Raw genomic sequence first — 12,782 nt, 5'->3', positions numbered from 1 at the left:
ACCTAACTATACGCAATTTTTGTTTTGATAATTAAATACGAATTAATTAAACATGATAATGCAATAATTTTAACAAAATTATTATTAAATCAACCTGTATTGCCCCAGTTAACCTATATCGTGCCCCTTTGATCCATATCGTGCCCCTTTAACATATATCGTGCCCCTTTGATCCATATCGTGCCCCTTTAACCTATATCGTGCCCTTTGATCCATATCGTGCCCCTTTAACCTATATCGTGCCCCTTTAACCTATATCGTGCCCCTTTAACCTATATCGTGCCCCTTTAACCTATATCGTGCCCCTTTAACCTATATCGTGCCCCTTTAACCTATATCGTGCCCCTTTAACCTATAGCGTGCCCCTTTGATCCATATCGTGCCCTTTGATCCATATCGTGCCCCTTTAACCTATATCGTGCCCCTTTAACCTATATCGTGCCCCTTTAACCTATAGCGTGCCCCTTTGATCCATATCGTGCCCTTTGATCCATATCGTGGCCCTTTGATCCATATCGTGCCCCTTTAACCTATAGCGTGCCCCTTTAACCTATATCGTGCCCCTTTAACCTATATCGTGCCCCTTTAACCTATATCGTGCCCCTTTAACCTATATCGTGCCCTTTGATCCATATCGTGCCCCTTTAACCTATATCGTGCCCTTTGATCCATATCGTGCCCCTTTAACCTATATCGTGCCCCTTTGATCCATATCGTGCCCCTTTAACCTATATCGTGCCCTTTGATCCATATCGTGCCCCTTTAACCTATATCGTGCCTTTTGATTCATATCGTGCCCCTTTAACCTATATCGTGCCCCTTTGATCCATATCGTGCCCCTTTAACCCATATCGTGCCCCTTTGTCCTATATCCCGCTCTTTGGAGGCACAAGGACAAATGGCACCAGTCACTAAAAGAAAAAACGGCTGCTCAGGACAGAAGTGATTTTGTATTCCCAAATGCTCGATGTTATCCTAGCAAAGATGTGTTGTAGCTTTGTGATACGACTTTTATATAATAAGCATTTTTGTAGCCAGTTTAAAAACTGAAGTCATTAATCTTCAGTATGTTGATTGAATAACAAGCACCTAAATGGAACACTACAGTTGATATAAATCATATTTGAACATCACCATATTAACATTAAAGCTATTATTATATAAAATTTAAGAAATATTACACACCACTGAGGGTCATAAGACATTATAAGGACCGGTCAGTCAGCATCCGAAGGTGTATTTGCACCGAGGCGTTACCTTCTAATAATTTTAAAGCGCCTTGAATGTGCTTTATAGAACAAATACTATGTTCACTTGCGAAAAAATTGTCTCGACGGATACGTGTTAACACACCGAACTCGACGTGATACAGGTCACGAAAAAAGCGTCCTTTCATTATATCCCCTATATTTATTATACCTTATTTAAAGGTAACGCCTCGGTCCAAATACACCTTCGGAGGCTCACCGGCCGGTTCTTATAACATCATATAACCCTCAGTGGTGTGTAATATTTCTTAAATAAGTTTGTTTGCATTTTGATGCTCCCGGATTTACAACGAATCAGTTGCAAAACACTTGTACGTCAATATATTCAATTCCATAAGACACGAACAGATTTGACAACGGATATTTAACCATTGCAAAAAGAACTGGAATATTTAGTTTTGAAGCAAATTGCACCCTAGTTTATGTTGTAAAAGAGCGTTAGGTACTGAACTATTTCAGATCACCCAAAGTCTATCGAACAGTTTACATACAAAGATCCAGACATGAATGACATCATATTTGACTGTATGGGCCACCAGAAACTAGTAGGCATATCTGGGCGGGTCTCTTATGCTCAGGGCGGTGCCGATCCGGACAAGAGTGTGATCATACAGAGGGTTCAGGGTAATGTTGTTATGTTTTGTTAGGTCCATGACAGTTTCAACATATTTCACTTTTTGTCTTAAAGGTAAGTCTGATTTTATATAACACAAATTCGCAGTAGAAAATACGTAGATAACCCCGGCAGTAGTAAATCTGCAATAACGTCACAAAAAAAACACACGCAAAAGCCAAGCACCAGTATGTATATGAAAAACTACAGAAACAAGCTCAGTAGCCAAACGTTAAAACATAAACCCCGTTTAATGGCACTGGGTAAACGCCAAAGACAAAGAACACAAAACAAAAATCACAAACAAGAAACATGGAACAGCAGCACAAAACTCCACAAACAACACAGTGCATAATTTTAGATACTATATAAAAACTACATGACGTGTTTATCAAGGATTGTTAGGTACCGCCTTGGAACGGTCAGCTAAACAGACAAAAACACCTGAGACGACACAAACAATATCAATAACTCTTAACCAGAAATATGTTTGTTGGGTTATCACTTTGGAAACGTCATCACAAATTTCTAAGGTGTCCTGTTAATATGTGATACTCATTGCTTTGTCTTTAAACGTAATACGTATATGTTATCCTACCTTAAGTAAGAAGATTAAAATATTTTGCCATTCTGGAAATCTTGCCTACGGGTAAAGATGAAAAAAATACCCGTATGTAATTACCCAATATTAACAAAACAGTTTCACCGTATAATAATCACCATAACTGTATTTGTGTAACTGAGGTGGGCAAAAAAAGCATCTTCCATGGCCACTCGTTTAAGGTAGGTTCAACCAAACTCTCGCGCAGGGTGTTCTGCGCAAGGAATTGGATGAACCTATCTTACACAAGCGGCCAGCCCATGAAAATGAAAGTGTCAATTCAACTGATTTACTTTATACAGGTGGCAAGAGGGTTAAGGTTGGAATCTACAAGACTCATCTAGACCCTCAACGTATTGAGTGGGAACCTGGTGCACTTCAGTGGAAAGGTGAGGCAAACTCCATAAAAATAATTAAATCATTAATGCACTTGTGCATTTATGGAGAAGGGTGTAAAATGCATTGCTGAAAACAGTTGAAGCATATTTTCAAGAGAATGATCTGATTGCTAAACATTACTTACAACATAAAGATATGTTACTATGACTTCGCATCGTTGAGTCTTCTATCTACTAATTACAATTCCATTTTAACACAAAATTTTATCTTGGAACTATTGATCACTCCACAAAAACATTTAATTACATGTCTTGAATTTGTTGTTTTGTTTTGGCAGATATTCGTATTGTTAACAATTCAGAAGTGTGTTTGACATCTGATTGCTCTTGGAGATCTTCTGTACCATTAGTAACTTCATTTTTAACGTGATGCCTCACGCATGTTTGATTACGAAACTTTTTCCTTCACGCTAGATGGCAACGTACCACGTGACTCGACGTTCGTCACTCACGTTGAAGTCGTACTTCCGGCAGAAGTGTACGTGACCATGTGTACACTTGCAGCGTTGGGAATCTTACTTGCAGTGTGTCTTTTTGCTTTTAATGTGTACTTCCGGAACAACAAGTATGCACTATTTTGTATGTATGGATATATCGTTGCCCGAGTGCTTTAATGTTTTAATTTATATATTCATTGATTATTATATAGAGTTAAATTGTTTGTTTCAGTTTAAGATATCACCTCGTGAACACCAATAGGATATATTTCACCTCAGGCAAAGCCACTCGTGAAATATTACTTTTGTGGCCAATTCGATGAAATATATTGAAATCTTACACTGAAACAATTTTTGATTTTAATTTAACAAAAACAAAATTGATTGATATTTAATATGAAAATCGCGCGAAATTTCAACAGATGACGTCAAACCGGTACCGAAATAATATGACTTCGTTGCATTTTTCCCCCAAAATTGTAAACGTTTATGTAACCATATTTACACATAAACGGGTAATATCTAAGAAAACAGTGAAATTATATTTCGACAAATTCACTGTCTCAACCGGTGAGATGATCGAGATATTATACACCGTTTTATTGGAATAAACCACCGAAAAACATGAAATAAATGGTATCATAGTATCCACATGTTTATCTCTAGAATGTTTAATACAGTTTTTTTGCTTCTTATGTAAGCTACGAAAGGGAAATGGGAACTTTTGAACTGTTTGTTGTCTTATGTCACTAATTGAAGGTGGTAATAACTTTACTGTTGGCTGTCAGTTGTAACTATGCTTCTTTTAAGGCGACGACAGTTTCAACTGAATAATTGGAACTTATTTATTTTACGAGTGTTATGAAACAAGTTATTACAACATTATATTAATCAATCTCGTTGGTACCATAAAACGTGAGAGTGTGTTCTCGTGTTGTGGGGGCAACCGGAGTGCCCGGAGGAATCCCAGTTGTCGGGCTTTGTAGCCACAAGTTGAACACACGTGCCTCCATGCCGAAATTCGAACCCGGTATGAACCCGGTATGAACCCGGTACTCCCTGATTAGTACAGGTGCACTAATTACTGTGCTAACCGGACAACTTGGTTGTTATTTTAAAGCACAAGGTTTTAAAACATCCATACTTTGGTTGTGTGTGAATCCAATTCCTGAAAAGGCCTTCTTGTCACGAGAGTCCCTGTTATTATCATTGTTTTTCAAATCCCTCAATAAGTTGCTGTCGATCCGGTTTCTAAAATGCATTATTGTCACGAAATGGCCTGTTATTATCAGTACCAATCCCAGTTAATTGTCTTTAATAGGGGAAAATTAAAGGACATCAATTCTTTGTACATACTTTTCTGTGTAAAAATATATGTTATTATTCTAGCTATTCTAGCAATTCTCACTAGTTGCTTACATGATAAACATTTTTTTGCAGAATCGTTAAGCTCTCCTCGCCAAATATAAACAACGTGCTGCTGTTGGGCTGTGTTCTCTGTTATTCCACCGTGTTTATAAAAACAACTGAAACTACAACTGGTATTTTGTGTAAGGTAAGATCATGTTTAAGGATAAAAACATCAAAGTAAAAAAACAACCAAACCAAACAAACGGGACAGCACTTCAAAATAAAAAATGTATACAACCATCAAAACACAAGGTCATTCTTCACTTTATTACACCATAGCTATGTGTCACAAACAATTTTAGATCCGAGTGCCTCGATCCCAAAATGTTGCACTGCCGTCAATGTATCAGATCACAGACAAGTAACAGATCTGGTAAGTCTTTAAAATGTAACATAATTTGTAACAAACCGTAAACTTACATTTATTTTACTAAACAGCGAAGAACCTCGTGCTTTGATGTGGCTATAAGAAAGGGCTGCTTTTTGAACACGGTGATCTATTTTGCAGTTACAGTTTTACAGTTACAGTAAATTACATATAAAACTGTTGAACATGCATGTCATTCAACATTTTATAGATTTATGATGATGTCAATTATTAAATAGTTTGCTTAACTGTCAAATGATATAGGCAAAGACTACGTACATGATGGAAAATTCTTAAATTGTGTCATAACATAACAAAACATAACGCATAAATAAATAATGGTGCAGTATTACCATCATTTTAAAGCATTGAACAAATAGACACTATAACGCAGGTTCGAGTCCCCGCAACAGCATTATAAAATACTAAATAAATCGTCTACCAGAAGGGACGTTAAATGGGGGTCCGGGGTGTCAATGCTATACACTGGTGCACGTTAAAGAGTCAGTGTAGCTGTAGTCAGGGTTACATTCTGTCTGTGCATTATGCTGCAAAAAATTAAAATGACAAACACTCTTATTTGAACACTCGCTGGATGTCCCTTGCCCGAGTGCGAGTATTATTAAGCTTACACACCCAAAAATCATTATCCGTGATGGCATCGTTTCATATGCGGTCGTCGAACCGAGTTTCTCGTGCAAAAAGGGCACTACTTTAAAGTTGCACTCTCACAGATTGAACGTTTTGACAACTGTTTTTATTTTTTTGTCTTGGAACGAGCCAATTTTTGCAAAAATCCATGGAAACAAGGGAAAAAGACTGCTGACAAAAAATAGATCGCAGATTTTTATACTGAAGTTAAAAAAAATGTTTTATGCATTTATCTTAAACCGTAAGTAACAGTTTAAGCCATAATACATTAATATTCGAACGGAAATATGCAAATCTGCGATCAGATCTTTTGTAAGGAATCGTTTATCATTGGTTTGCAGATATTTGCGCAAGAATGTGCTTTTTTCAAGACAAATAATTAAAAATTTGTAAACACGGTAAATCTGTGAGAGTGCAGCTTTAAATTAAAAGACACTTTTTCATTACCGTCATATCGTGTTTGCAGTCTGTCGATACAGCTGTGATTTTTAAGTTTGTTTTATGAAAATATGATAACTCATTCTTAGATGAAATGAAATTATGTATTTTATTATTTCAAACAATAAGAGTAAGGCATCCCAAATTCCCTGTTTAAATGTCTTATATCGCCCGTTGAATTAGTTTTACAAAGCAGATATCTTTATGCCAATGAATAATCAATCAATCAATCAATCAATCAATCAATCAATCAATCAATCAATCAATCAATCAATCAATCAATCAATCAATCAATCAATCAATCAATCAATCAATCATTCAATCCATCAATCAGTCAATCAACCAATTAATTAATCAATTATTGATTATCAATGATCAATCAATCAATCAATCAATCAATCAATCAATCAAATACGATGAATAGTAATGCATATGTTTTAAAACATGATTTATTGTCCATAGTTCTTAAAGAGTAATCTGATAAAATAGGATCTGGATACACATTTGAAACAACATTTATGTTTGTAAGTAGACATGATCAAAGAATCAAAATATGTGTTAGTATTCGTGTATACAACAACGCTATGTGTAAAATAAACAATACTGACGAAGAAAAATATACATAATTCAAATCTTACATATCAATTGCTTTGTGTTGTTATCAATAAAACAAATTTACTTTTACTTTGAATATTATTTTTACCGATTTGTCCAGAACATTCCATGTTGAAAAGGCCCCGTCATTAAACAGTTTATCACGGAAAGGCATTTCTCCCACCTCAGATTACCTCCCTTGTTGTAGACTGTCTTCTGTAGCATTATGGGAACCTTGTCCTGTGGCAATGTTTAGAATGCTAATTAATTATTTCTCGATTCAAATGGCACCACAAAAAAGTTTTCACGCACCATTTAAACAATAATAATGCACTCTCCTCAGAACTATTTAAAGACCGATTTGACTTTTAACATAACTGAATCACTGCACGCATAAATATGACAACCACGAATTATCACACGGGTGTGTTTTATGGTGACATTTGAAGCGAGAAATAATTATTCAGCGTTCTAAATATTGCCATAAAACAAGGTTTCCATGATGCGCTACAGACGAAAGTCTTCAACAAGGGAGGTAATTACAATGTGGTGACCATTAGAAAGGAGTTCCATACGGGCATTTTATCTTCGCCCGTGGGCAAGATAAGAATTTCTAGCATGATTGGATCTACTTATCTGAGGTGGGAGAACCTCGGTTAACCTCATTTCCGCAAAACACCCTACGCTCGGGTCGGGATTAACCTATCTTACACTTTCGGCTATTGAAAATACTTATAATCTCACCGCCTATATAGGGGAATGTCTGTACTGTTTATATACAATGTACTTATCTCAATTAACTCAAATCATATGTATATAGAATATTTAGTAACGGTAATTGTTACTACAATTAACATATAAGTGTATTATTATCATAACGTTACAAACTATATTTTATTCTAACTCGATTGAGACCAAGATTTAGCTATTAAGTGTTACATTGTAAAAGACGAATCACACTCAAAGGCGACGCCACTACTCTAGAGCTCAATCACTAGGGCAACAGCGCCATCGTTCATAGAACCTTTTTAGAAAAAGTATATTTTGCTGAAGACCGTACTTTACATAACTGTTCCATATTCATACGCAAAAATGTACTTGAAATGCTAGCAGATCTCACGATATGAACAAGTACGTATCGGTAGAAAAACTTCCAAGGCACTACAATTCGTACTATATTGAACCGGAATCGTTGCCAACCCGTACTTACTGTTTGACAGTGTTCTGACACGGTTCCACGTTGTACGATTTTCATAATAATTCCATGTAATAAAAAATATCAGATGAAATATAAATCATAACAACTTATGTTTTAATAAACAATAGGCACAGCTGCACCCCGGAAGTGTCGGCAGCTCGTTTTCTTTGCAACACCGGTTAGCGGTTAAGTAGGCGCGTACATATCATGTTGCCATTTTAAAATGAAATCTTAACCAATGCACCCTTGTTTTTAGTTAAACTCTCGATCATCAAATGATAGGCAGTAATCTGTTCAAATAATTCACGATAAATAAAATGATATTTAGTCGCAAACATATAATATTGCCAAGAATCTTAAAGATTAAAACGTATTTATATCGTATTTACAACTCAGTTGAGAAATGCTATGCCTTGAACTAAAACATTTTATGAGTTTTATTATTGAATTGTGTAATACCATTTGTGACATTGAGTCCTGTTGAGTCATATGCTATGATTGCCTGCTTATGAGGCACGGAACTTCCCACAAATAAAAAGACAGATGTTCCTTAACATGAGTTTTGTTATCGACGTCGACGATAATATATTATATAAATATTGACTGCCTTGAGGGTGACAGTGCATATTGTCAACCTGAGGTAAATACTGTCGACCGAGGCGATTTTATTATACCGAACAAAAACTGTAGTATTTTAAAGACTCAAAATACCATTTTCACTGACAGCTGCGAATCTTGCTGCCATTTTGGCAAGAATTGTCGGCTGGTAAACAAAGCGCTCAAGGATACAGACTTTAAGTAAAATACTATCAGTAAATCCCGTTTTCGTACCGTATTGCCAATTTCATATGTTCTATAGAAGTGAGGTTTTATAATTAGTGCATTTTAAGGTTGCAATGCCAGTTTTATATTAATCATAATTTTTCACATACAAATCCAACATGACGGCGTATTTGTAGCGTATTTTCAATTTCATGACGTCAGAGGGTGACAGTGCGGCAGAGGGTGATAGTGCGGGGTGATAGTCGAAAATATTGCCCTGGCGTTTTTACTATATGTTCTATAAAAGTGAGGTATAATAAATACATTTATTTTGTATTCCTTACTGTTATATATTTTCTAAAAGAGTCGAGTGATTGGCTTCTGCATCGGCTTCACTACAACCTTTGGAGCTCTTTTCACTAAAACGTGGAGGGTCTATCGAATATTTACCAACAAGAGACTTCTGAAACGGGTACGTACTTTCTGTAATGATTAGAAGTGTGCAGATATTCAAATTAATTCGAATGGCACAATGTCCGTAAAATATGACAATCAGCAAAGGACTGAGGAGACACCAGCAACAGCTTACATCAATTTCAAAATGTTTCATATCATTTAAAACTGTATTGGTCCTTGCCAATAGTGTCATGTTGACGAAGAATACATTTTTTTTTATTGACATTCTTTAGCGATATTTATGAACGGTTGATGACTTACTTTCCAGGGCTTTTTAATTATATCTAACTCCTGGAAGAACTGAATCGATTATCTCTTACTTATATATACATTTATATAGTGTATTAGTAAGAAGAAGCTTTAAGATGAAGAATCTTTTAGAAATGTGAATCGCTGTTAACAAGAGTCCATGTACTTTCAATTAATGTATGCAATCTTTACATTTGGCAATTGGAAACAATCATTAATCATATCTTATAAAGCATCATTCAGGGCATTCAAGATACAATTGTTATGGTATCAACGAGAGTATATGCTTTTAATTTATTTTCCTTATCTTTCAGACTATCAAAGACTACCAACTGTTAGCGGTGATTGCGGGCCTCGTTATGTTTGTCATGTGTATCGTTGTCGCCTGGGAAATTGTTGGACCACATGTCATGGTCGTGAAATATCTAGAAAATAAGGTTCCCTCTTACATATTTTTTTTTTACAAACGTTCTTGATCATATCACATTTAAGTCTCAAACTCTAATATAAATAATATTTAATTGTTTTTATAAAATTAAGTTATTTGAAAACTGATTTAAGCAGATGTTTCAAGTTTTCTTTCAGACTAATATATACTAATGGCTCCATTCACGGCGTACGTATACTTATATATTTGTTTCATCTGCTTTAGATCTTTAAATTGGGACACGATGAAGAGGTATATCCTTTTGTCCGGATGTGTATATCCGAGTATTCTATCTACTTTTCTTGGATCGTCTATGTAGTCGAGGGGGCACTTCTATCCTTCGGTGCATTTTTAGCATGGGAAACAAGACATGTATGGTCACTTTCAATATTACTTCATACATTTAAGCTTATTATATATAACTTAATTCGTTTATCAAGCATAAGCAACACATGATCCCTTTACATTTATTTTTCATGATTTTCTATGAATCAGATCTACTGAAAAGTGTATTAGAGGACATTTAATTTATTTTTATGTGAATCACTGTTCTCCCAACCAAACATGGTTGTTTAAACGTAAGTGGTGTCTGTCTATACTAAAACACACATAAAATTGCTGAACAATGTATTCATTTTCTGTTGATCTGGGTTTTTTCAATTTGTTCTCGCTCAGGTTAAAATCCAAGCGTTGAATGACTCGCACCAGATTGGACTATGTCTGTACAATGTTGTTATTTTGAGCGCCGTTGGACTCACCCTGTCCCTCCTTCTAGACGACAACGTCGTCATGCTTTATGGCATTAACTCTGGCTGCATCCTCATTGGTACAACAGTAACGCAAATGGTCGTGTTTATTCCAAAGGTATGCTGATACTACTACTGTGCCATTGTCTAGCCGCTAGTTGTCACTCAGACAATCTGGATGATATTTTGTAAATAAATGAAAGCACTTGGTTGTATCATACAAAATGATAATAGTAAAACCTCCAAAAACTGATACCGAAGTATTGAAATCATTCCTTTAAACCAGCTTATTTGAAATTTAAGCATGTTTAAATATTTCAGTTCAGACTAATTAATCTGTTGTTTATGATAAGTGGCAATTTGTCTTATCCTTGCAGATTCATGCTGTATATGCGAGGATTGATGTAACCTCTGACCCCGTTGGTGGTCCTGGTCAGTCAGGAACTGACCGCTGTGGGGCCAGTAACAAGGGAACGGGGACCACTGCATCAAGAAGTACAACACAGCCCGATTAAGACAGCAATTCGAATTGCAAATGTTCAGGATTCATATATATGGCCCCATTGCACTGTTTAACCGGTGTGTGGAAGACAACACATCTTTAAAGCTGCACAGCGCTGACCAGTATCATCCTCGTAGTTCAAAACCTTAATGTTAACCATAGCTGGGAAACCGAATCAAGTGGAAATCAGATGGAACGTTAACAATACTACTACGGAAATGTACCCCATAAGATTCTTGATTAATCCCCCTTGGATTTACTGGGAAAACCTCTGGTGCTCTTATGCATACATAACTTGTATAAGACACGATGCTTCGGTGAATTTAATATTTAATAAACATCTAATACCAGTCCTTAAGAGGTGACCTATAAATGTGTTCGTGTTGCTCCGTTGTGTGGTCAACGCTCAATGACAAGCAGGAACATGTGATGGACATACATAATACAGTACAAACGAGACATCGAATAAGCTCGGTAAAACGTTTTTCTATCAAAATATTTTTTAGCATTACAGCGGCGGATCCAGGACTTTCTTAATGGGGGGGGGGGGGCACTTCTAATTATAAACATAGCAAAGGTTTTTTGAATGCATTATTTTAATCATATAATGACATGGAATTATCAATTGTCTTCACTGTCAATAATGTTTGGCAGATAAATTGAATTAAAAAAATATCATTTACTGAGATAAACGTTTCAAAAACAACATAAATATCTAGCCGTTATAAATTAAAGTTAACTGAAGTAAAAACAACTTGACAACAAATTCCAAAAAGGGTTTTAAGTAAATTAGTATGTATTAATTTACAAAGGCTCTAACATAATTCAGAGAACTAGACGATAATAAAGGCCGAAATGGAAAGTTTCAAAGCGGCAACGATTTGAATTTAAACTTGCCATGCACACAGATATCTTGCTGGCACACAGTGACATTATTTAAAGCAATGACGAACATATAATGTGCACATGTTAACAGTTTAAAACAACTTATATTTCTGGTCTATGATATATTCTGAAAACAGTAAACTTACACGTATAACTGCAGCCATATTTCTCTACTTTTGATCAGCTGTCTGTGCAAAATGCGGCGCCGATTTTTTTTATCGAATGTTCGGGCCCCGTTGTCATTTTTCAAAAGACTTTTTTCGTTTCGTAAACTATATTATACTCGATAATCAGGTTGTTTATTTGCTCAAATGCTGATATAAAATGTAAATTGTGACAAAACAACTTCTTGAACAGTTAAATCAATAAAGATGTGCCCCCCAAAAAAATTACTTGCCGGCCCGCTGGGGGGAGCACGGGCCCTATGGGTCCCCCGGTAGATCCGCCACTGTATTAGTGTTCTTAAACTTGGTTATAAATTCATCCAGATTTACCCATAAAAAATCTTGGAATGTTTGTGTTATTATGTTCCGATCCAGTGAAAGCGTTTTAGTCTTATTCATTGTACCGCATGGTTTAATTGATCACTTCATAAATCTGTGTTTATATAAGTAAAAATAGATTTAAATAGTCAAAATATGTTTAACTAAGCCATACCTGTTCAAAGAAGTCATTCAGACGAATATTATGTGTGTTATGTGTTCCATATCATTGACTTCTTATTTAAATCTATATAAAATTGTGGAGGCAATTAATTAATTTTATAGTTGTTTTACATTC

General features: G+C 35.6%; 1 protein-coding gene across 1 annotated transcript; it reads left to right on the top strand.

The window, feature by feature from the left end:
• Positions 1–1,795: 1,795 nt before the first annotated feature.
• LOC128215959 (gamma-aminobutyric acid type B receptor subunit 2-like) lies at positions 1,796–11,130 on the top strand. Its single transcript, XM_052922559.1, has 9 exons — positions 1,796–1,892; positions 2,785–2,871; positions 3,295–3,445; positions 4,758–4,872; positions 9,102–9,209; positions 9,757–9,879; positions 10,095–10,241; positions 10,545–10,733; positions 10,993–11,130. The coding sequence occupies exons 1-9, from the start codon at positions 1,796–1,798 to the stop codon at positions 11,128–11,130; spliced, it is 1,155 nt and encodes a 384-aa protein (XP_052778519.1).
• The last annotated feature ends 1,652 nt before the right edge of the window (positions 11,131–12,782 follow it).

This window comes from Mya arenaria, chromosome 14 (assembly GCF_026914265.1).
Source record: "Mya arenaria isolate MELC-2E11 chromosome 14, ASM2691426v1".
In the NCBI taxonomy this organism is placed as follows: Eukaryota; Metazoa; Mollusca; class Bivalvia; order Myida; family Myidae; genus Mya; species Mya arenaria.
The sequence above is the reverse complement of the archived record's forward strand: the minus strand, read 5'-3'. Positions and strand labels throughout refer to the sequence as shown.

What these genes read in the sequence shown, in the direction of transcription:
- LOC128215959 (XM_052922559.1), top strand. Translation starts at nt 1,796, where the DNA reads ATGGGCCACCAGAAACTAGTAGGCATATCTGGGCGGGTCTCTTATGCT. An exon ending in GATCATACAGAGGGTTCAGG is followed by an intron (nt 1,893 to 2,784) that starts GTAATGTTGTTA and finishes TACTTTATACAG; the next exon opens with GTGGCAAGAGGGTTAAGGTT. An exon ending in TGGTCGTGTTTATTCCAAAG is followed by an intron (nt 10,734 to 10,992) that starts GTATGCTGATAC and finishes TTATCCTTGCAG; the next exon opens with ATTCATGCTGTATATGCGAG.